Source organism: Apteryx rowi, unplaced genomic scaffold (assembly GCF_003343035.1).
Source record: "Apteryx rowi isolate R43461 unplaced genomic scaffold, aptRow1 scaffold_176, whole genome shotgun sequence".
In the NCBI taxonomy this organism is placed as follows: domain Eukaryota; kingdom Metazoa; phylum Chordata; class Aves; order Apterygiformes; family Apterygidae; genus Apteryx; species Apteryx rowi.
Genome location: NW_020448041.1, coordinates 104,318 through 128,572, shown reverse-complemented (window position 1 = coordinate 128,572; position 24,255 = coordinate 104,318). Strand labels below are relative to the sequence as shown.

Genomic DNA, 24,255 nt, shown 5'->3' with positions numbered 1-24,255 from the left:
AATATGCCCAAACATGCATGTACCTAAGTGGCTGTAATGGCTCCAGAGATCTGTCCTTCCCCTCTCCCAAAGTACAGTTAAAAAAACAGGTACATGCAAATCCAGAACCCAGCACCCATTTGCACCCGACAGGGAGCCAAGAACATTTGGTCCCTCAGAGGATATGCTCAGTGCTGGATCTCCAGGCCAAGATTCTCAAAGCTGCTTTGGAAATTTGCACACTCAAGGGGAATAAGACATTAAATCCTTTCAGCACCTCCAAACATCCTCTATTCAAGCCAAATGCTTTAAATGAGCATATATGTATCTAGTTTCTCCAATGTACTTCAACACCTAATCACACAGGGCTGGAAGCATGTTGYGCATTTTGAGCTTACCATTTTTAACACATCTTAAATGTTTTGGGGCATATGGATCCAAATTTTTTGGTAAAGAAATGCCATCACAGTTGATGATAGTCATGCCAGAGGAGATTCTGACCCAAGCTTTTTCATGGTTTAAGCTGTAATTCCTTTGGCAAAGAGCTTTGGGAATAACTGCAAAACAGTTCATATCAAGCTCTCCAGACAAGTCAACAAAAGCATTCAGGCTGTTTCACAGGTTACACTGGAGGCACCCAATCCACCCGTTTCATGCTGAATGATCCTGCATTTACTGGCTACATGAAAGAGCACACCTCTGAGTGAAAAAGAGTGCACTAAGCAGCAAAACTTCTGCACACCCACAAACAAAGCACAACAATATGAAGCAAAACAACACCAGCCAAATAAAGGAGAGGTTTGTAGCGCTGTGTGTAGTTCATTCTGTAAGCAATAATATAACAATGGGGTAAGATACACAACATTGGGATGGGCTGTAACAAAGCTACTCTTATTAGATGCAAGAAAGCCATGGAGAGTGGCTCATAGCTTTTCACTTTTCACCTCCAGACCAACCTTCTGATTTAGCTCACACTAAAAAAACACACGAGAACGATTCCCAGACCTGACTCCTTTGGAAGATGGTTTGCGCCCCAGCTCAGCTATGGCTCTGAGGATATATCACACAAAGACTGTTTGATGGGACATGTAAAAAGTGTTGATCTTAGCCCTTAATGGACATTCAGATCACATAAACCACAGTCCTGACAATCATCAGGTAATATTCTTGATAGAGGCATGAAGGACTGGAGAATAAAAAGACTCACCTTCCTTCTCTGCAGATATTCCTTTTGGTTACCAAGGCTCCGTTACTGAGGCAGAAGCACTGTGCTGCAGCCCATTTCAGCACCTTTCCTGTTTTGCTTTGCCTTTCAAGAGTGTTTATGTTTGAATATCACCAACCACAGGGCAGGTAGGCAAAAGATCTTCCCCCTTGGTCAAGCTGGTCCGTTGTTATAAAATAAGAGGTAGTGCATGAGTTTGTACAAATCAAAAAAATCAATATCCTCTTACTATTAATAAATCTGTGAGATGGGCTTAAACTCACACAGGTACTTTTAGCATCTTCTTAGCATTTGAGGAGAAAACAGACAGAGCTGCTATARGTAAAACAAGACCAAACTATTCAATTTATTTCTTCAATCTGAAGCTTTCTGAGGCCTTCCAGCATGAGAACAATACTTATTTTGATGTGGCTTACATCAGAAAATAACAAAGCTTATTTATGAGCAGATGATTAAACTCTCATCTATGGCAGCATCTATGCAGTCAAGGCAAGTAATCAGTAATATTGCCACATGACCACAACCTGAAATGAATCAGAATTTTTCTCTCCACTGCTCAAGATTTCAAAATACAGTATTTTCACATAAATTTTCCAGCTAAATTTTGATGAAATATTTGGGCTGTAAAAAAAGCATTTTTGTGGAAGAGTTTTATACACAAAACTATTTTTGCTGAACGTTTTATTTCATCTAAAAGTCTCCTTTCTTAAAAAGATAGCTTAAAATAAAAATTTCTGCCAATAACTAAGCAAGTAGATAGAACACAATTGAGGAATTGACTTTTTGATGTAAATATTCATTTTGATTAAGGTCTTTTTTAAAACAACATTTTCCCATGATGAMCTAAACACCAGTTGCCCATAAAAATCTAATACTTTTAATTAAAATGGATGTAACATCAATTTTTTCCAAAACAAGCCTGATTTAACACAAAATAAAGCATTGTATTGACTTTTTTTGCCACTCACAGTTAAAACAATTTCCATGACTACAGTTTTCTTGCAAAAAGGCATTTCCTTTCAGTCAAGCCCATTTTCAGCTGGAAAAAGAAAAAAAATCAACAGAAACAACAGAACAACCTTGCCCAACACTAACTGTAATAATTTGTGCTTCTTTAATATCAGCTCCTGCAAGCATTGTGCAAGTAACAGCCTGAACTGCAGAGATACAAAAGAATGACTTCCATTTTATAGGAGAGGAAACATTAACAAAAGCTAAGGCATTATTTTCGGAAGTAAATATAAATTTTTTCATAATACAGAATCAGCTCAAAGGTCTCTCTAGTGCAATAACCTTTTGTTTATCTGGAAGGGGAGACACCATGGTCACAGAAGGTGGATTTTCCTTGATGAGGCTAATTCTTTGCATTCCAGATGTGCTGATCCCTGTAATTTCCCCAAATGAAGGAATCTCAGCTGCCTTTTTTGGTAGAAGGAGATTGTTTGCACCCTCCCCCGGCTGAAAGGGACTGCCAGCAGTGGATGCATACAGAAAGTTTGAGAATGGATCAGGCACGTGCCTATCTGCAATACCCTCCCACCTAACAACAATACAAAATAATATGGGGCCTGCCTGAGTCAGAACAGATACCAAAGTGCTTTCCACTTCTCACATGCGCAACTACCTGCRGCAATGAGTTCCACCACTTAATTGCTCATTACATAACTAAGTGGCAGCTTTTTTTGCCTGCTCTGAGCATCACCTACTGCTGTTACTTAAAGCTATCTTGCTGCTGTGTTATGAGAAAATGTGTTATGAGAACTGTGTTATGAGAAAATCATTTCCTGTGCACCTTTTCCGCATTCGCTKATGATTTTACAGACCTATGTGATAGCCAGTGTTCTCCTCTCCCTTCCCCAGGCTTCTTTTTTACTAAGCCATTCATGCTCTGTGCAGAAGACATTCAGTAATTTTGATTTTCTTGCTTTTCCTTCTGCCATAAATAGCAGATCTAGTAGACTCACCTGTCTGGTGCCCTTGCACCATACTACCATACAGTAGCTCCATACTGTCCACACTAGAAGTGGGTAAATTCTGTGCTGCCTGACAAAACTACTTTACTGCATACCCAGAAGCAAGGATGCATTGTACCAAGTGGATCTTGTTCAGCCTGCTCCTTTCTGCTTCTCTGATGTTAATAAACTGGTCAAGCGTAATTCCATTCTCCTCCACATCATTTCAGTCCAGTTCTTAACATCACAAAGTTAAAAAAGAAAAAAGAAAAGAAAAAAAATCAGCACCATGTAAAGATTTCAGAAGCACATCTCATTAACAACTTGAAATGCCTGATCGCATTCTTGTACTTCATGCTGAAAACATATCCCCAGGGGTCATACCCAGCTTGACCTTCTTATTCATTGCTTTTCCTCGCAGCATTGATGCTCTAGTTTCACAAACGTTTTCATACAGACCAGGAACAGACTCAGAAATGTAGCRTGTCATCTTAGGTCAGCAACAATGAGGTTGTGCTAGCGTTAGAATCATATCCCTAGTTCATTTCTGACAACAATCTGGGTTTCTTCTCTTGCTGTAGTAACAGCATGCTGCTTAGCAGTTCTAGGAGTTATTCAACTTTGTCCTGATGCCTTGTGTGCTTTCAGCATACTTCAGCTTAGTCTGAAGCTCTTTACCCTTGTGCTCCATTCAGTCCGCATTTGTGGGCAAAAACACATTCAAAAATTTGTTTCCTGTGTCTATATGCAGCAGCTTCTCTCAATAGTAATGTATAGTTTTTTCTGTAATTTCTCTGCTTTTCTTACCTATTCTTAAGTATGGGTGTTGAGCACTTACAACTTTTTGTTTGGTAAACCCATCAGTCTTTGATGTCTGCATCTTCTTACTTAGGATATACTAGCATTAGCAGATACTAGCAATGAAGTGTCTCTTTATTGACAGCCTTTGTTTTTCAGCTTCTTCTAAACTCAATTATGAGCCGGTTCCTGCCACACTTACTTACTCAGATATTCAGTCTGAAAAAGCAGGAGCATTAGGTAAAGATTATGTCACCCAAAAAGTGACCACCACATTTGATTTCTATGGAACTATTCTTTTGGCAAGATAGTTCTAAACAAAAAACAGCTAAAAATGCCCAAATTATGCTTGGGAGATCCATCAGAATCCAGTCTGATCCTGAATATTTTAATCTAGATGGCCCAGTATAAAAAAAATGCATATGTATACTAGTTACAGGGGAGGATACMCAAATTCCCAGGATGCAAATCTTAGAGAATGTGACAGAATACTTTAAAACTTGGATCCAAGTTCACTGATTAGGTCACTAGCTCTCCTGTGTACTATCAGACTCTGAAATATAAATTGATTTAAAGAATCTCCATGCTCCACAAAAGACGCTGCATTGTGAGCAGCATTCACTGATGATACTGCTTCCTGACATGCTGGTTCTCAGCACTGTTGGTGGCCTTTGCTATGAGCTAAACATATCATTTGGAGCTACCTCTCCTCACTTTCAGCTGCCATACTACATTAAAGGAAACTAAAAACATATTAGAAAATTGGATTGAAGCCAAAGAACACATCTCAGCTAATACACAGGCAGCTGCTCCGATAGATATCCTTCYCATGCTCTATTCTTTTCCTTGGCTCCACTTGGAAATACTAAGTAAAGCTCCAAGTCTCTATGCTGTTGTAAGATTTTATGAGAGAGAATGTAAAAAGCAAAGAAAAATCACCTGTTTGGGGAAAGAACTCACTTTGGGGGAGTTAGAACCAGGCACTGGTGCATGACAGATGACTGGTAAACAAAGACAACAAAGTTTTCATAGAAACAAGATTTGAACTACAGAAATCCTTCAAGAGAGGAGTTGCCACTAAACTGAACTCTCAATACAAAACTCAGTTCTTCTCCTTGGATTTTCTCAACGTCCTTCTATGATATTAGAAGAACCATATAAATAGATGTGTACAACTAGCTCACCAAAAGCAACTTTTTAAGTGCCTTGAAGGCATACTCAAATTCCACTCATAGGTACCCCAAAATACTTCCATATAATTCCACAAACATCTCAGGAACATAAATGTAATTTCTGTAAAACAGAATGTCTGCCAAAGAACTTTGGATCAAAAAATCATTCAGTGATTTTATTCCAAATTTGGACCAAAAAAAAATCAAAGAGGAAATATAATCCACTCTGATATTCAACTGTTTGATGATTGTCTTGTTTTAAAGAAAGGACAAAAGCTGACCCAAGTAAAAGCGGCTCTGATTGAAGTGACCATACCACAAGGCACCATTTTGTATATACTTTATATCAGAAAACTCTGACAAAAAAAACAATAAACTTTCAACCAGAGGCACCAAAGTATCTAGCAAAGCATGCTTCATGCTTTCAGGGTCCTTTCGTAAGTCCAACAAGCCACTGGCACTATCAGCTTCCAGATTAAGTAAGGCTGYCTGTACCACTTTGAGAGCATGTTCCAAAAACCTTGAAGAGATGTTTTATCAGCAAGCTAGGCTGCTCCTCCTCCACAGAAATCACTGGGCATATGCATGCACTAGTTTATCAAACTAGGCAACAGTTATTGCTTGGTGACACTTATTTTGACTGTCAAATTCTACTTCTAGGTTGGAGATGAAACCCACTTGCAGATCAGTGCTACAGACTAATCCTGCATGAGAATATCTATATATTTCTCCTTAAGCCTTCATACTGCTACCTGTTCCTTGATGGACATTTTCACACACTTCAGAAAAGAATTCTGACTACTTAATGAGGTAGTTTTAACACAACAAATGCAAAGTATTATTTATATCATATTTTTGATCCTCATCATAATGTCAAATGCTGCTTCTCAGTTGCTGTTCTTTACAAGACTTTGAGATTCGCTTTACAAATGAAGATTATTCATTCTGAGTAAAGCTTGCATACACTGTTTAGCTTGTTGGGAGATCTTACGATTCAGCATGGCCCTTACATTGAGCAAATTCTGATTCCTATTGAGGACAGAGCTTAGAATTCTTGAACAGTTGTATCTTGCCTAATAACACAGCACTGGTTGGAAACGAAGACATTGTCTGCATGAGATTTTCCTGTCTATTTCTATCCAATAAAATGAAACAGGGGAAACATAGAAGAGGAAAGCAAAATGAATTTATCACCTAAGTGACTTTGGTTCTGTTCATTAATCACATCTTGTGGTATTACTTGTTACAGAACTTGAATATGTTTAATATAAATGCAGATTTAAAATTGCAATTGGATTAATCAAGAGGAGGCCTTTCAGACCAAGAATTGAACTGGCGTGTAAGAATTCCTTCAAGCCTTAGTTTGTATTAGCACAAGAAAACTATTTCTAATTTTAACAGACTAATGATAAAATTAGATACAGCTATGTAGTTCATATATGCTGGTCTGCTGAATCTGACTGATACTTCAGTAAAACAGAACAGATAGATAAAAGTTTAGCAGAGATACTGATCTATAAGCAGGAAAGCTAAGAAATATGTATTATGCATCTACTTCAGGCATCCTGGACAGACTATGTTCAAGTCTCTTCCACAATTCAGGCTAAGCTATAAGAAACTGGTTGTCTCTTTTTCATTAAAAAATGAAAGTTGACTAGTTCCTCGAACACGGGTGTGTTCAATATGGCATTCTTTTCAGCACCTGTTGTACAGAAATCTGTGACATCTTTAAACATGAGGAGGATTGGTTTTCATGGTGCTTACAACAGGATCTCTTTCAGCAGTTTATATTCTATCTCACGCACATTTTAGCATGCTTTGTATTTGTTTTAAGATATTCAGTCAAGAAAAAAACTTCCCTTTTTTAATATAATAATCTTTAAGTCCAAAATGAATACAAAACCGTAATTTTTTCTTCAAATTGTAAACTTGCTTAAGAATTAGTCCTAAATACAGCTTCACATTTTGGGAGGCTAAGGGTGGCCAGTTATCAGCCAAAGGGTCACAGTTATGCAGTGCAGTTTCATACCATAGTCCAATACTGTAGGTTTCTTGTGATCCAGAATACACAATTACACTTTTTCAGAAACATTACAAAAAATTAACTGCAGATACACAACTCTTGCTGGTGTTACTGCATAACTACATGATCATTAGTTAGAAAGTTGTCAGCTTCAAGTTTATCCGTACATTCATCATACCAACCTACAAGGGACTGAGACACGCTGTCAGCAAGTGAGTGCTCCAAGCATTTATAACTGGACTTAGAATTTCAGTGTAAAATATTGGAAATATGATTCCTATTTTGTCCAGAGTTTTGTGGGGTTCTCCCCCTTCCCCCCACCATTCTTCTATGCTGAAATAAATAGTTGTTTTAGTTTTCAAGGTACTGCACTTTTGCTATAAAGCTGAATTCTAAACTGAGAAGTTCAGTGGTTTTGGTCACTACTAAGGAAGTGTGACTGACAGGCACAAGAAACTTCTTGGGTATTTTATTTTCTTTAAGCATAGCACTGGGGCAGATTTTTCTAAATTTAAATGTGTATCTGCAACTGGAATTTTGTCTTCTCAAATCAGATCTCCCCAGTATTGTCCTTGGCATCCCTGCACAAAGATTAAAATGTCTCATCCCTGCACAAAGACTAAAATGTCTCCTTTTCCTAACAAGTAGTCCCTAAAGACAAAGATTATTTTATAAAAATACATTTAATTTATTCTAAAAAAGGGCACATCAAATGATTCTTCTGAAAAGTTCTATTCTTATGAAATGTAACATCTCTAGACCACCCCAGTTCTCAATTCTGAAGTGTGTATGACTGTTACAGCTGCTGCAAATCATGTGCAAAAAAAGATGTAATGAGCAGCAAGAAGCAGTTTTCAGCAAGCGCTAAGGAACAGTCTCAGTGCATCTGACATTAATAGTTCCTCCCCAACAGCACGAGAGGTAATTGTTACAAATTGGTATTAATATTTACTAACAGGATACATATTAGGGCAGAACTCATGAGGAAAAAAGGAAAGTGTACTGTCCAGTTTTATTTTCAAGAAGAGGTTGACTTTGAAAGGAAAAAAGTGTATATGCTTGGATAAAACTGCATGCAAAGACACACCTTGTCCCACTCAAACTGAAAGATACTACAAACCACATATTATTTATGAAAAACTGCTATATATCAAATGCTTACAAATAAAGTGTCAAAGTGGGCCTACAAGAAGAATACTGAAATGCTTCTATCTGCCAACTGTAAAGATTTTTAAAAGTACCATGCAATTCACTTTTATTCTGAAAAATAGAAAGATGTGAAAAATATTTACTTGAGTAAATGAAAAAAGTCTAGACCAGTGCAGTGTGAATTACAACAGTAATTCAGTTATTTTTCTAGTTAAAGGCATTAGTTTGGTCATTTTCATGTGTGTAGTGCAATGTAATTAAGTCTTACTCAGATGAAGACTAGCTAAAGCTTTTCTTATCTGGAACAGGCTACTACGAACATTTGGCAGTGCAAGTCCATGTTATTCAAATGAAACATAAGAATCAGGAAAAAGGAAGAAGAGGTAAAATAAGTAGTATCTTAGAAAAAATAAGCTGATTGTCACATTTTGAAACTATCTTTTCAGCATGTATTTAAACATCATTCATAAATATAAAATTTAGTAAATTTATAGCCACTATAAAAATTTGCACTTTTTAAACTTCAACAGTAGCTTACAAAAGACATTCTGAAGGTGAACAACACCGCAGTAGTATAAAGCCCTGTTCTCTCCTTGTATGCATTTAACAAATTTCTCAGTCAACATAATTTGAAATACAAACATCTTCAAAGGTTATTACTATCAAGGATTTTAATCCACTTATTCTGTTCTCTTTGCCTGTCGTTTCTTAACACCATCACGGTGCTGTCCAGAGGAAGACCGGTCGCAGACGGAAGAGCCATTGGAAGATACAGCACCTTCAGCCTTCAATTTGGATGGTGTCTGTTGCATGCCAAAGAACATATGGCCTAATGAAGCCTCAAGGGGAGCAAATGGAGAAGCTGCAGATCGTGTCAACATCATTGTTACCTGTGAAGAACAAGAGTCATGTTACATTAAAAGCTTTAATGCTTTCACACTGGTTGAAAACAAGTTCAGTTCTAAACCAATGTATGGCATTTCTAACTTCCAATATGAGCATGAGGAGGCCATGCCACCAAGAATAGAAATATGCTCATTTCATTTTAGCTTGAATTGATCAAATTGATCGAAGAATGCTTTTCTTTCTGGCCTACACTCCTCACGCAGCTATACACAATGTACACAAAAAACTTCCTGTGCAAGTTGACTGAAATTATCCTAAGAGTACAACACTTAAAATATCATACAACTAAGATGAAGAGTTATATTCATGTGTAAGTTCTGTACCTTGCTTGACTGAAAAACAGTAAGCAGAGTGGCTATTTCAATTCTAATTGAAGCAATCTAATGTGTAAACACCTAAATGTATATGCAGAAATAAAGCCCAGCCAGATCTTAGAATTCCAGTCACACTCTTTCATTACATAAAGCTGAGGCTGGCAACACCTACTTAGATGGGAATCCTTTAGGATGCATAACGAGGAGTCAGGATACAGAAACTGTTTTGTAGATCCAGATATTGGRCCAGTTTGTATTGCAGCAGTTCCAGTGACATAAAGAGTTTCTAAAATAAACAAGGTGCTACTGCAGTACTATGCCAGATCCACAATTGTTGCTTGACTAGTTAAATGGATGCTCAAGTTCCTAATTGGCAGGATGACTATTAGTTTAAAAACTCATGCTCTGATGTGCAGCTTGGCAGCCAGTTTCTGAAGACTGTTGTAATCTGTCACTTCCAGAATATCATTTCTTTTCTTCTCCACTCCCAGTCATCCCCAGATCAGCAATGCTTCTATTTGTTTTGATGATGAATCTTGAGYATTAGCCTGAAATCATGGCTCCCAAAAGCAACTTCTCTGAAATTAAGTTTTCCAGTTACTTCACAGAAAGACTGGCAGCCACTATTTTAAGACTTTCTCTAGTCTGTTCATTAACAGCAAGTCAGAAGCTCTTAAAATTGCTATGCTTTTGCTAACGCAGAGACTACACTTTCCTTATTAGCTAAGAATCCTAAAGATAGACATCATTTTGGAGATGAACAAGACTGAAGATATCAAAAGATTCAATGAAGAATTAGTATATATTTTGTATTGAAAGTTTAAGTTATAGCTACTTCAAAAGGTACACTTTCTGTTCCCCACCAAACACTTACATTGCAAATGCTTTAAGCTTGATCAGTACCTAGCTGGTTTGTTTTGCAAACTTACAGGTGCCTGTGTATGTTCAAGGAGGGGATTAAACAGTTAGAAAAAGGCAGAGGAGAGTTTCTTTCCAGAAACATCAACTTYGTTTGAGATTATGGACATATAAATTCGGCATATCAACTGTAAGGTGCCAAAATTCCTGACCTTTTTTACCCCATACACTGAACAGTATCAGAGTAGGTCTTTTGTTCTGCTTAGGTACAGAATACTGAACATAGGCTTAAGACATAACTAACAGGTGTCCTCCAGGTCCAGAAGCAAGCATTCTAACTTGTGGTAGAATGTTTGAGGACATATTTTTTTGCTCTGAAAATACCAAGAAGAAATATTTTCAGTCATTCGGTTACACACAACACTTCAAAATTCTTACCTTGGTGACCACAAGAAAGATGGTATATAAAAACATGAGGTTGTGTCTTGCTATTGGCAGGTACTGGCTATGCTGCAGCGTGAAAAGAACTGCTCCTATCAAAGTTACCTTAACAGGGCTGCAAATAAAACAGATCATGTTAATTCTCTTCTCTACTTTACAGTGAAAGCTGTCATGGCCTGGAAAGAAATAAAGCTTCTCAGCATGCAAAACAGTTATTTCTGACTACAACAGATGAAAACTTGTAGTAACAATGCAGTGACAAGTTTCAAAACCTACTTATTATTAAACTAAGAGGTTCACTCTATAAACTACTATTATGCGTTCTATATTAAGAACAAGCATCAAGTTCACCATTAACTTTATATACCCAGCAAACTCTTTTTATTTGACACACCCTTCTCAAATCAAAATGCATCCCAATGCCTCTATTTGGACACCTTATGTCAGCTTGCTCCCCTTTCTTCTCTCCCAATATACTCCACTGAAGAATTAAATGACAAAGTTTGGACTATTTGGACTGAACTTAAAAATAAGCTTCTCTCTTATACTCCAGGTGTTAATTATCCCAAGATGAAGGTGTCAAAGAACAACTTTGTTCAAGTTTCAACCCACTACAACACCCAACCAATTCTAAGGTTGGAGTCAGCTTCCAGTGGAATTGAGCCAGACCAACATAGCTGTGTTGACTTGAGACATGCAAAGACGTACATCTTGTAGCTGACTTCACTGTGGTGGCAGATCCCATGATATATACACAGTAAAACGATAAAAGAGCTTTGGTTAACTATCTCAAGCCATTTGAAAACACAGTACTAATACCGGCAGAAAAATTCTGAGAGTTTCTTAAGCTGCATCTACAATAGAAGGGTGTCATTCCTGTTATCACAGACCATCTAGTGTAGACACATTCCCCACTGTTTCTTCAGTTTGTCTATTTACTACGTCTATTTACTACATTAGTGCATTCCTGACCAGGAAGTCAAAAATACAACCCTGTTTGTATACACATGCATTTCATCTGTTTGCAGAATGTTTTATCCATTTAACTTCATAACTTACTTCCATTTAATCTTCCTAAGCTCTACATATTAAAACAAATTTTGAAAAAAAAAACCCAACACTTTTGAGCTACTTAAACCACATCAGCCAAGGGAAAGGAGAATATGTGCAAGTTCTGGCACGGTCGGTAAGCATTGTTCTAGTGCTGCATCTACTAAGTACAGTAACGTTACTGACACTGACAACTTTCTTCCAGAAGTTTGTTTCAAAGACTGCAGCCACTTATGTACTGGCTGAGGGAGAGAAATTCTAATACCTGGTATTTCAGAAACAGCCAACAATTAACACAAGTTCTAAAAAGTTAAACTTTTTCCAAAGGAAAGGTTATAAATTTCTCTTCTGTCATTCTCTGCTGCTGAGGTTGGCTGTAGAAAAGCAAGATACCATTTTTTAAATCATCTTTTACTAAGACAGGAGAGTCACGTGGGAAGAATTAAGGGAATTTTAAGAAATGACCACAATGAGCTTATCTCCATTTACAACAATAATTGGTGGCTTTCTAGTCCATCTCAATTCCCGCTTTATTGTAGAAACTAAATTGAGATACATTTAATATCCTATTCTTCRCTTCTGCAAGAGAAGCAACATTTTCTGTCTTGCAGTACATGAAAGATGTTGCTGTATTCTTCTGTATAGAATAACTGATTCGTACATTCTCTAATTATCAATATCTTTTGAGAACAATGCTGGCAGAGAAAGATTGACAATCCTCAAAGGAAGCCATCCAGTGATGTTCAGAACATGCATCAAAAGTGCAAGCTGCCCATGTATATTTGTGGAACCAGCAGCCTTTTGTTTGGATACAAGACCATGTCCAAATAAGACAAAGGCAGCTTTTCCTACTGACTCAATACTGCTTTCCAGTAACTATTTTTATTGACTCTTCCCATGTGGTGTTCTTCTGTTGTGACCCTAAAATAAACGTGCGCTAAAATGACCAAAGTTTATCAATTAATGTTTTACAAAATATACATCAAGCACAGATTATAAACATTTCTTATCTTTTTTTTTTTTAAATCTGAACGACTGAAAGTTAGACTCAAAATAAGCAGTTAGCAAGACAACTGTTAAAATATTTCAGCCTTTTTTAAAAACTTACTAGGACATCTTCAGTAGTTCATTGGTTTCAGGTTTCCACACTCCTCTCACCAACTGTTCAAAGTTGGAGATTAGGCCACCACCAGCTCCTGAAATTGCAGAAATTTACAGCAAGCCTCAAATGGCATGCTATCACTACCACAGAGCCTACTGTTGCTTCCAGCAAAACTCCAGTTATACCAGGTGCCATAACTAGCACCCAAAGCTCAGACTTACAGAGCATAATCCAATCTTTCATATGTTTGTGACTTGAGTGATCAAAATGAAACCTCAGAGGTTCAGCAAGGACTCAGTAAGAACCTCAAGTTCACCTTCATTTGATAACATAAATATCTGGAACTGACACACTCATCACTGGGAAGTATAATGCCTGAAATGCCAAAATAAATCTCCAGAGAAGCTTATATCATTCCTTTCTTAGATAGTCATTTAAGTACAGATAGTGGAGACTTTCCACAAGAAAAGGTGGATGTGTATTTTTACACTAAAAGATTGTCGTGTTAAGAATTTGGCCAATGAGWCTGATCTCTGTCATAAATTAGAAAAATATGTTAGACCATCATCACATTAACACATGTTGTTTCCCAAAGCAGAACAGAATCAAGTAAACAGAATCAGAGTCATGTTATTTCCTGAAGTGGTTCTAACTATGCGACTGTAAGTTTTGCTGCTATGAAGTTAGTTTCCAGAATCATACTCAAACTACAGAAGGCAGGCAAGAGGGTTCCTTCATGTGTTTAAATCAGCTAATGCTTGCAAGCCAAAACACTTAGAAAACAAGCTCTCTTCTTCAGTGACGTGCAAGGAAAACAGCTCTGAGGAGCTACACTCTTAGGAGAGTTTAGTTATAGCACTTAAGTTACAGGAGAGATCTATTTCCTTATTGCCATCAAATGTCCATTCTACAAGTCCTTGCAAGACCACCTGAAGGGGTAAAATGAACTTCCCTCAAAGCCATTCAATGCCACCCCTAATCCAGGCAAAAAAACTGCYGCACAGACTTTTTCCCTTGAGGGGATAACAGACTGTATTGGGACTAGCATACCCACCACTGCAAGAAATGGTACTACAGTTAAGCTGAAAGGCTAGACATTTAAATGCTATTCCAAAACATCACAATTCATCAGAACAAGACACTGTGCATGTTACCTCTGGCCCAGCCCACAGCTACCATAACAAGCCAGGCATTTTTGAAGTGACTGTCTGCATGTGCAATGCCAGCCGTTATTTTCCAAGTCCTAGTCACTTCTTTCATTCCTGCAACCAGAAGCCGAAGAGGCAGAAATGCAAAGCACCGGTAGAATATGTCTTGTGGGCAGTAAAATACAAGATACCTGAAAATTATAATGAGAAAACTAGTTACCAGTCTTTAAGTGTCTTTACTAAGGAAATTACTTCCTAACAACCCTTTAAAGATATTTTTTGAATACGACTAGTGATGCTTGATATACTACCACTTTCTCATTGTCTTAAATTAGATGTATATTAGAACAAATTTAAAACACACTTTTGAGCTTTTTGCACCAGAACAGATATACGTTTGTTGAAACTCTTCTCACTGCCCCACTGTTGCAGAGAAGCTCTGTTTTAAAAATCCATTAAAGTACATGAGAAAAGGCTTTACATTTTACCAGACATTCTACAGTTTACATCTCAAGTTTACACAATTCAAGTTATTTAATAATTTTATGACTTTCTTTGGATTTCTTGCAGGATTACAGAAAAATGGTAAGTTACATTCTAACATCATGCTTTCCTACTGATAAGGGACATAAAATTATGCAACTTCAGCAAGACTGTCTCCACTACTTATTGTCATGCCAGATGAAACACACAGCTATTTTCAAACACATTTCACATCTTGGTAACAACAGATTCTAGTTTTTCCAGCTTGCCGATTACAAGCACATTTCCTTTTTTAAAGTCTGAAAAGCACAACTGAAGCAGCACACAAAATTTAAGAATATGTTTTATCAACCTGTTTTTAAAACAAAGTAATGTTCAAGATGGCTAACACTGAAATCCTAAACTGGCAGTAAATTTTTAAAAGATCAGGTTATATTGTGTTTTATTGTATCTCTTCAATCATACAGGAAAATTCAGTTCTTCCACAGATATTCAAGGACTGCAGATATGAAGATTAAGCATTTGCGTTACTTCAGCACAGGAATATGAAAACAATAATGAAATGATGGCAGAAAATGCCTTTAAAAGATGGGAAGGGTACTTTTTCATTTTCTAAACAATACTGGCCTTTTGGTTTAGGTTTCTCAGCTCAATCCTGTCTAACAAAAATTTCTAAGGCTGCATCCTTATCCTGAGTCCTCAGGCAGTAAGTCAGAGATGCACCTCTCATCTAGGTTACTTCATTAAAACTACTAGGATACACCACAACTAGGAAGACTCACAGTTCATGGTTCAAGAGTTTGGAAGGCATGAAAGCATTCAACTTTTTCAGGCAAAATGCTTACCTTTTACAACAGAATGTCAAGAAGATACCTCCACAGAAAAACAAAGTTTAGCTGAAGTCCTAGTTCAATATTTGCTTTTGCTGCAATGGATAGAGTACCTTACCACTGCTTCTAAAAGCTTCTATAGCTTTTTCTCTTCAGGACTTTCCAGAATGTACAATGCAATAGTCTATTTCTCGCATACAAGAATGCTATCAGAATTTACATTAATAGCTGGTACCGCTCCAGTGTTCACATTTAATATTATTTTTGAACTGCTAATGTTTCTTCCCCTCTTCTCATACTGTAACTTCAACTGCCTTTGTATTTAACCAATCTTTAGTTGAAATGGGAGTCAAAGATATATATATGCAAAGCTGCTGCTTTTCAAATAGTCATTTAAGCCATGTACTCAATACACAACACAAACCAGAATTAGTTTCCAAATGCAGAACGTAGATTTAGGACATCAAAGCATTGGCAATTGGACTGAACCTGGCATTGCCATTGCACCATAGCATAGCCTGTAGCATTTCTATTTCACCACAGCGTAGCCTCCAACTTCTGCTAGCATTAATTGCTACCAGTAGATGTCGCTGTCCAACAATCTATTCAGGAGCTTTTTCTAAGAGTAGCACAAACCTTCCTATTTTTCAGTTTTATGTATGAGTTCGGGAATTTTGTTTCACGTGATTAAAGACGAAGAATTAAAGTCATTATTATAATGAAGAGATAATTCTGTAAAACTAAAATCTTAAAAGGTTTCACAACATTCATAGCTTCTCATAAAAAACTCATTTTATTTGAGCACAGCAAGTCACATTTTACTATGTTAGGTTCAACTGAAATCATGTTTTGCTTACAAGTACTTAAGTGTCATTTGTTAAAAATAAGCAGCGGTGTTGCCTGTAGCACTCCAGACTAATATGAACCAGAAACAAATTCTATGAGCTTTATTAGTATCACACATTTAATTGCACAATATTCATTCCACTGATTTGCTTAAGTGAAATCTGTCTGCATCTTCCACTGCAACATGAAGCCAAGACTTAGATATGCGTATCACAAATTTTCATTTTAATAAAGTTGCAGTTATAAAACCTAAAGGGCTACATAGAACAGATATTGACAAGGCTGAAAGCAGACAACACTCTTCCAAGACAGTAATTTRGACTTTTAGATGCAGAAATACATTGCTGCTTATAAATTCTGTTAAGTTTGAAGGTTTTTTCTAAGAGCATTTTCTGGAACAAATCACCTCCACCGCTAGGCTACATTCATATGGAAGTAACTCCACTGCTAATTTTAAATTCCAAAACAAGCCAAACAGCTGCCTCTTTCACATACCTAGCTTCCCATTCAGCTCTCAACTGACCTTCACTACAACTCCTAATTTCCTATCCATTTGGGAAAACAATACTGGGGAGAGGACAAAAGAGAGAAAAAATAAAAAGATGTCAGGAAGCAGAAACAAGAGGAGTGGAAATAAGATACCCATCCCAGTTCCCCAAATACAGAAAAGCTCAAAAATTTTACATCAGGCAGATTCTGGTCTTCTAGAATTATGGTTGAAAAACTAGACTATGTTTAAGATGTACCTATATCCATGAAAGCAATAACTGAAGTCCATTTTATTCTGGAATAATATTTTCAGCTGTTTGATCAGTAAAAATCTAATGAAAGAGTCTAGTAACTGAGCTCACTAAACAACAGCTGGAGAAGCATTTGACTCCTATAAAAAGGAATCACTGAAGTCTCTGCAGAAGTAATGCAAAATAGCTGGCGTGATCAGAGATAGTATCCAGATGCACAACAGTTAAGATGTCAATTAACATGGATGGTATAATCTTACTATTTACAATTCAAGTATAGGTTACTCAGAATCAAGAGTATTCATCTAACCCAATTGTGTCTGCTTACCAGACTGAAGATGCCAGGAGAACATTTGTGCCCTTTGCCAGAAATGCTACTGGAGGTTCTGCAAGCATCAGGGAAGACAGAACAGACCCACCAAAGCAATAAAGCATAGCACTAAACCAGCATGCAACCGGACTTCGAACTGACACTTCCACGGCTCCTGAAACAAAGGGAAAAGATACATAAACAGAAGTAAGCATCTGAGAATCATGTCATGTTTTAAAAGTCAGTATTTTTCAAGTCACACTGTCCCACATTGCTTCTTTACTTCATGAAAAATCCCAGAGATCTGTAGCCTTTCACAGGAAAAGTCTTCATGAAAGGAAAATTTGAGATTACATTGACTTAAGCATATGCTATCTACATAAAAATGAAAGATTAACATTGTGTTCTTTGAATATCTTTTGTGGGTGGGTTCTGTACACCTATTTGACTAGGAGGAAGAAAAAGCTTTTGGAGCACGGGTGAGAGGAGGGCTCACTGTTATTAATTCGGTGTAGGTATAAAGTTGCTTGCAAATTTGTATTAAAAATATACAAATGTCTCTGCTGAACTAGACAGGATTGCTATTACCACAGCTTCCTTCCACAGCATGCTTTTGGGGGTTATTTTACAACTTTTGTTTCTGCTTTTAAGTGTTTCTGAATTCAGTGTCACTGTTTTTCTCTTTCCTCTTAAATTTCTGTGTTTGCTGGCAAAAATGAAAGCACTATCCAATACAATCAAGCAAATACTATGTTTCACCTGCACTCCTGAACAGAGAGTAAAAGTTACCAAAAGTTCTAAGACAAATATAAGCTTACCTTGTTATTAAAAGCTTGACAGTTTGCTTTAATTTATCTGTAAAATTAATTATCCCTTTTAAATTGCAATTCAGCTATACAGAAGAGTTGCCAATATGAAAAACTACGTTGAAGGTAATGGGAAAACTTAACCAATTCCAGGAAGAAATGCCACTTGAATCAAAGCCAAAAATATCCACACATGGTTATTTTGCTATTTCCTTCCACTTCAGAAGTCAACATTGCCAGAACTTCCCCTTTACAAAGATGAAGAGTTCTGTTTGCTTGAACTGATTCCATTTTCCATAGTTCACAGGTTACAGTTCACAGAAGTAGAAAATGAAACCTATTAATCTCCACAAAATGAAATTTGACTTTTGGTTCACAAAAGCAATGGAGAAGCTTTTGGTTTTCCAAGGATTTCTGCAGAAAAAGAAGGTTCTTAGCCAAGATTACATATTCAAATTTGTCAAAGGGAATTCAGCACTGTCTCTATAATTCACTTTAGATGGAGTATTCACAAGATGCTTCCAGTTTTAGTGCTAGTACAGATATCAAATATTCCAGCACTATCTGAACTCCTCCTATGTAAAAGCTAATTTTTGAAAATAAGCACTTCCAATTATGACAGACTATCTGAATACAAAATAATATCTRAAATTTGTAAGTATTTCATGATTTACTTTCCATACTACAATACCCGGAGTTCTAAGTCAGTCCCACTTAACTTAGCTATTTTAGAGAAATGATGATACACAATAACAATTATGTTTGCGTGCAAAACATAAACAGGAGAAAATTATGTGACCCCRCCAATGCTATCACAGCGGACGTAAAAAGATAAAATGGGCCATTACATCCAGATCCCATACAACAGAATGTAGACCTATTTTCACCAACATATTTGAAAAGGGTAAAACACTTGTAGAATATTAATGAATTGTGCCTATTACACTGAGATTTCTTCAACAACAACAAAAAAGCAAGCTATCCAAAAYTGCAGACAACCTTTGCATTCAGAAAAAATATGCAAAATATAGTAAGTTGAAACTCACTGGTTCCTAAGAACTCTGGTAGCTTCCTTCACATACAGCTACTCCTTTTTTTGGTGGCACAGACTCATTACAAATATATACTTGCTTTAGCATGAAAGGACAGATTTCCTTTAAAACTATTAGAATACAATATCCTTCCCCCATATTCAACAGTACTCTCTTGAGTAACCACTCTAATTTCGGCTATGGCATTATAGTGTAAAGTTACCATTTTCGGAAGAAACATCCCACCATTTTCAGAAGAAACATCCCAGACTATACAGGAGAACAAGAAAATCCAGTCAATGGAAGCAGCCAGTGCAAATCACAAGCCACAATGATCATGTGCTAGAACTGTGAAGCACTGTTAATAGATCAGCTGTTACATTATTCACAAGCTTTCACTCCTGGACTGATTTAATACAGAATGCTTTACAGTAATCTGTTCCTGGAGTGAAACGGATACCCAGATTATGACAGGAGGTTCCACATCCAATAACTGTCAGCTTCCAGACCAGTTTAAAAAAAAACAAAACATCTTACACTACACATATTCATCATTAAACGAGGGTGCAACAACTTGTTTTATTAGTAAGATTTTCTCCTTGCACTAGCAGTGAAGTAAACATCTTAACATTTTACTGATGTCCCCATCAGAATCATCAGGTCACCACCATTATCCCAAACTGGAACATGGCTGAGAGCTAGTGAACTGAAAGTTTCTCTATCACTTCATCAGATGTTCAAGAGGTACTATTTTGACCAAATTATAACACAAGAAAAGGAAACAATTCCAGGTGCTCCTGTCTCTTTAAAATTTTTTTACATACTTGAATATTGATTGCAATTAATAAGACATAGCTAGTAAACACCAATTTTAAGGAAGAATGATTCTCTTATCAGATTCAAGAAGGATTAAATTGATTTCTGTTGTATGTTTGATGTCACTGCTCCTAGTCCAATTTGTCTTCTCTTCTACATATTATGAAAAATATTTTAATGTTTTTTCACTTCATATACTAAAGATCAGATTAAAAAAAGATCAAGCATTTTCCAGTTCTGAGGCCACATGTATGGGAATTACTTTCCTAAAGTTTCATGGCCTAATGACAGCAATAGAAGCTCTGAAGCACAGAAGCTCCAGATAAATTCTTATCAGATTGCACACACAAATACTATTTAGCAGCAGTGTTTAACAACAGCAAAGACCCCAAATCTGCTGGACTTTAGGCAGACTAGAGTCTCCACTGTTGCCTAGAAAAGGGCATGCACCAACACTAGAGTTCTATTGCATTCAAAGTGAGCATGACTTATTTCATCTCCTCCTCACCCACCGCAGCAGCTATAACGGAAAGAAAGAATCGGCTGCTTTCTATTTCTTGCTGATGGCTCTGTCATACCTCCAAAGATGCTCCTGGTAAGCCTTGAGGAAAGCAGAGCAGCTGGAAACCAAGTGAACTGCATGACCAGGCTGCCCTCTACAAGCCAGCTTCACACCAAAGCATGTAAATCTCTTCATTGAACTATTAAGTGTTAAAGGAACAGAGACTGATAACTCTCCTGGACTTCAGGATTTTTCTGCTAGGAAGCATTAGAATGTCTTTGGTTCAAACACCAGTATTTAGCAATTCAATAATTGCATTCTATTCATCAGCATTTTTTGCCCCATTGTTTTTTAAGTTAAGATGCATCTCAGCATTGCTATCTGAACTATGAATGGGAGGTAGTCTTTCAGAAAACAGATTCAGTTTTAAGTAGGGCACACGTGGTCAAACAAGTGGTCATCTATATTTGGCCTCTGAAGCATCCTGTAAAACAAATGAGGCATCATGCAACCACGTAGGATATGATCTGCCAAAAGGCCACTACTTCTGCAAATGGTGTATTTTAGAAAGTAAAGATAAGGTTTCAAAAAGCTGAACGCAGTTTTAGATGTTGCTCCTTTGTTATAATAATAAAAAACCTTGCCAGCAAGCTATTTTTGWAAGCAGGATAACATCTGCTTTAACCTTTCCAATATGTTCTAAAAGTACAATCAGGCTATTTCACCCACATACCTGAAGAATAAACTAGAAACACTTTTAAAAGTTTTTCTAGCAAACTTTTTCTAAAAGTTTTTCCTGTTTGACTACATATATCATAAATTAAGCTAAAACATTTAAAAAGTAAGATTTAATTTAGCAAGACTATGCCAGAAAACATTAGTTCTCTTCAAATAACCTGATTATGAAAAGTTTGCAAGAAAAAACAAAACCACCACATTCCTTGGTTAAGCCCAGCTAAAGAGTTTTACCACTCTGAGGCTGTCACAAAACCTGTTTCTCTTCCCAAATTAAGTAAAAATTATCTATATTTAAAGAAATATCTAATGATGAAACTTCAAATTTTTAACATATTTCCTCAATACCATGTGCTGTCCCTCCATCCCCAAAAAAGAAGAATGCCAGTTCCACAATTAACTGAGTTACAAATGATTAATTCCAAAGCAACTTCAAATATCCTAACCAAGAACTCTTAGTTTAATACACCTGCAAAGTAACATGTTGCTTGTCACTGCTGTAGTTTGCTAGCATGAGCTAGACAGCAAGAAAATCTTGCTGGAAGGACTAGAAAATTCCCAAGTAGTATGTGCCCATCCATGACACAAATACCCACCCTGCATCTGATTTTAAGCAGTTTAAGGGTTTGTATATTAGTAAGAATGCAGGCTGGGATAAAACAAGTGTCACTCTGACTTTACCACATACTTTCTGTGACTAGCACTTGCTCAGAATCCCAATTATCCATCCATGAAATACATGTACCCTTTAAGTTTCTAAAAAAGAAAAACAAACAAGAAACATGGTAAGGCCTAGAGAATATTAATCAATGAGAATACTATCCATCCTGAGTATTTTATAATTATTTCTCTTTCAGTTATGACTTAATATCAAGATGTTCAAACTGCTTGCAGGTGAGCAACAGACCAGTAATGTAGTCACCTGAATTATAGCTAGTAATTCTCAGTATTAGAAGATACTCAAAAGTTCTGAACCTCCAACTAATAAGCTGAGAAGAAAAAAAAAAAAGTATTACAAAAAGTATTACTGACACAGATCTGACTAGCTACTGACAGTACTTCAACTGTCCAGAAGTTCTGTCTTATTAAAGAAATTAGCAAGCTGAAACAACTCCTCCCATCCTGACGTTCAAATGTGTCCAGTACAATATAATGTTAAGCACCTTTAGATAGAAAGTATTTTTTTGTACGGAACAGTTAGACTAAACAGTGTCACAAGTCAGCACCCAGAAACAATTCTAGCACTAGTAACAAAATTGTTATGTTAGCACACAATCAGTCTTTATGTTTTTCTAAGTGCACTTACTAAGCAGGAAGTAAAACTTCAGCTTGATGCATTAAGGAAGGAACCAAAGAATAAGCTCTCATTAAATAAACAGACAGTGCAGAGCCTTAAAAACTTGAAGCAAGCAGAAACTCCCAAATCTGCACTAGAGTCATGTAAGTTTCCTAAACAGTTATCAGCTGGGATGTACAGTTACACTGATTGTCCAATATCACTGCASAAGTAGTTATTCTGAACACTGAAACAACATTAGCATCTATGCTTGTGACAACAACAAGCTAGGTTTGAGGTTAATAATAATAGTGAAAAAGATTGTCTAGAGTAAAATAAATGGGACCTGAGGTGTAATCACATGCACTCATTCAAAAACCAGAAGCCTGTTTTTGGGGAGTGAAATTTTTTTTTTTTTTTTAATTTTACAAGCTACACATACAGCATGAAAAGTAACATACTAACACACACCCTGCCCCAGCCCTTTAGATTCTTAACATACATTTACTACAAGACAGAAAACTGTAGTAACAGCTTTCTGCATAACTAGGAAATCCCTGAGTCAAGAAACTCTCCGTTCACCTCTCAGGTGTCATACCTGAGAGCAAGTTATTGGTCTGCTGTGTTCCTTCCCAGCATGCATAAATCTAGGCTCAATAATTTCAACCCTTTTATGCTTGGGGCTTCTTAATCTAAAACTGCAACAGGGTTTTCAACAAAGCTCCTGGCTGATTCAATAGTTTCTCAAGTTTTGAGGAGGCAGGGAAAGTTTGACAGGACACCTACTATGTGATTTTTGCAGCCAAGCAGATGATATTTATTGATAGATTGATTAATGAAGACTGCAGATGATCTTTCATGTGGATTAATGAAGAACATCTGGATCACTGTTTAAAAATGATACACAAGCACGGGCAGACTGAGAGGGTCATACCAGCATCAGCAAAGTTCACCAGTCACGCGTAGGCACTTGGCTACAGGCCAGCGACAAGACACACATTTGTGCAATGCTTTTATGTAAAAGCTCAAACTTCAGTTTGAGCAGCTCTCACTTCAGAGGTTGCAGAGAGCGCTCATAAACCTTTCATTACATCAAACACAACACAAGCCGCCTGACACTTTGCAGGGGCACACAGAGGTTTAACCACTTACAGTCATTAAAAAAAAAACGGGAATCTCTGGAATTTTACAAACTGGACAGGGCAGATCTTCAGAGAAAATCCCCAAGAGACCCTCAACACCCCTCGCAGGACCCAGGACCCACACCAGAGCGGGCGGCAGAAGCCCTAGCAAACGCAGGACCGCCTCTCCCAGTCCCCGAACACCGCAGCGAGCCGCACCACAGCAGTCCCGCGGGCAGAGGCTGTGCGACGAGGCGGCCGCAGGCAACAGGCTGAGCCCCCCCAGCTCCACACGCAGCTCGCCGCCCTCCCTGCCCCGCGCGCCCCCCGCCAACCGCCCCAACGGCCGCAACCGCCCCAACGGCCCCTCACCGCGCTGCTCCTTCAGCGTCATGACGGAGGCCACGTAGTGCGCCAGGTCGAAGAAGGGAAACATGGGCAGGCGGGAGAAGAGCAGCGGCACCTGCCACAGCTCCATGGCGGCGGGACTCCGGCAACGGGACAAGCGGCGGCGAGACGCTGGACGCGGAGAGAGGGGAGGTGGGGGGGTGGGGGGAGGAGGAATCTTGACCCCTGCCGGCCGCCGTCGGCAACGGCCGCCGAGCAGGGGGCGGGGCGAGGGGCGGGGCGAGCCGCCCGCCG

At 37.7% G+C, this 24,255-nt stretch overlaps 1 protein-coding gene and 1 non-coding gene across 2 annotated transcripts; one reads left to right on the top strand and one right to left on the bottom strand.

Annotated features, from left to right (window-relative positions):
* Positions 1-2,500: 2,500 nt before the first annotated feature.
* Positions 2,501-2,659, top strand: LOC112963773. Its single transcript, XR_003252710.1, has one exon. It is a non-coding gene; the product is annotated as a U1 spliceosomal RNA (small nuclear RNA).
* A 2,792-nt stretch (positions 2,660-5,451) lies between these two features.
* Positions 5,452-24,202, bottom strand: TMEM38B (transmembrane protein 38B). The gene is made up of 6 exons (XM_026061092.1): positions 23,986-24,202; positions 17,345-17,501; positions 14,124-14,308; positions 12,976-13,063; positions 10,815-10,932; positions 5,452-9,188 (listed from the first exon to the last, which is right to left on the bottom strand). Exons 1-6 carry the CDS (start codon positions 24,089-24,091, stop codon positions 8,979-8,981), a joined length of 864 nt encoding a protein of 287 aa, XP_025916877.1. The 5' UTR covers positions 24,092-24,202; the 3' UTR covers positions 5,452-8,978.
* Between the last annotated feature and the right edge of the window lie 53 nt (positions 24,203-24,255).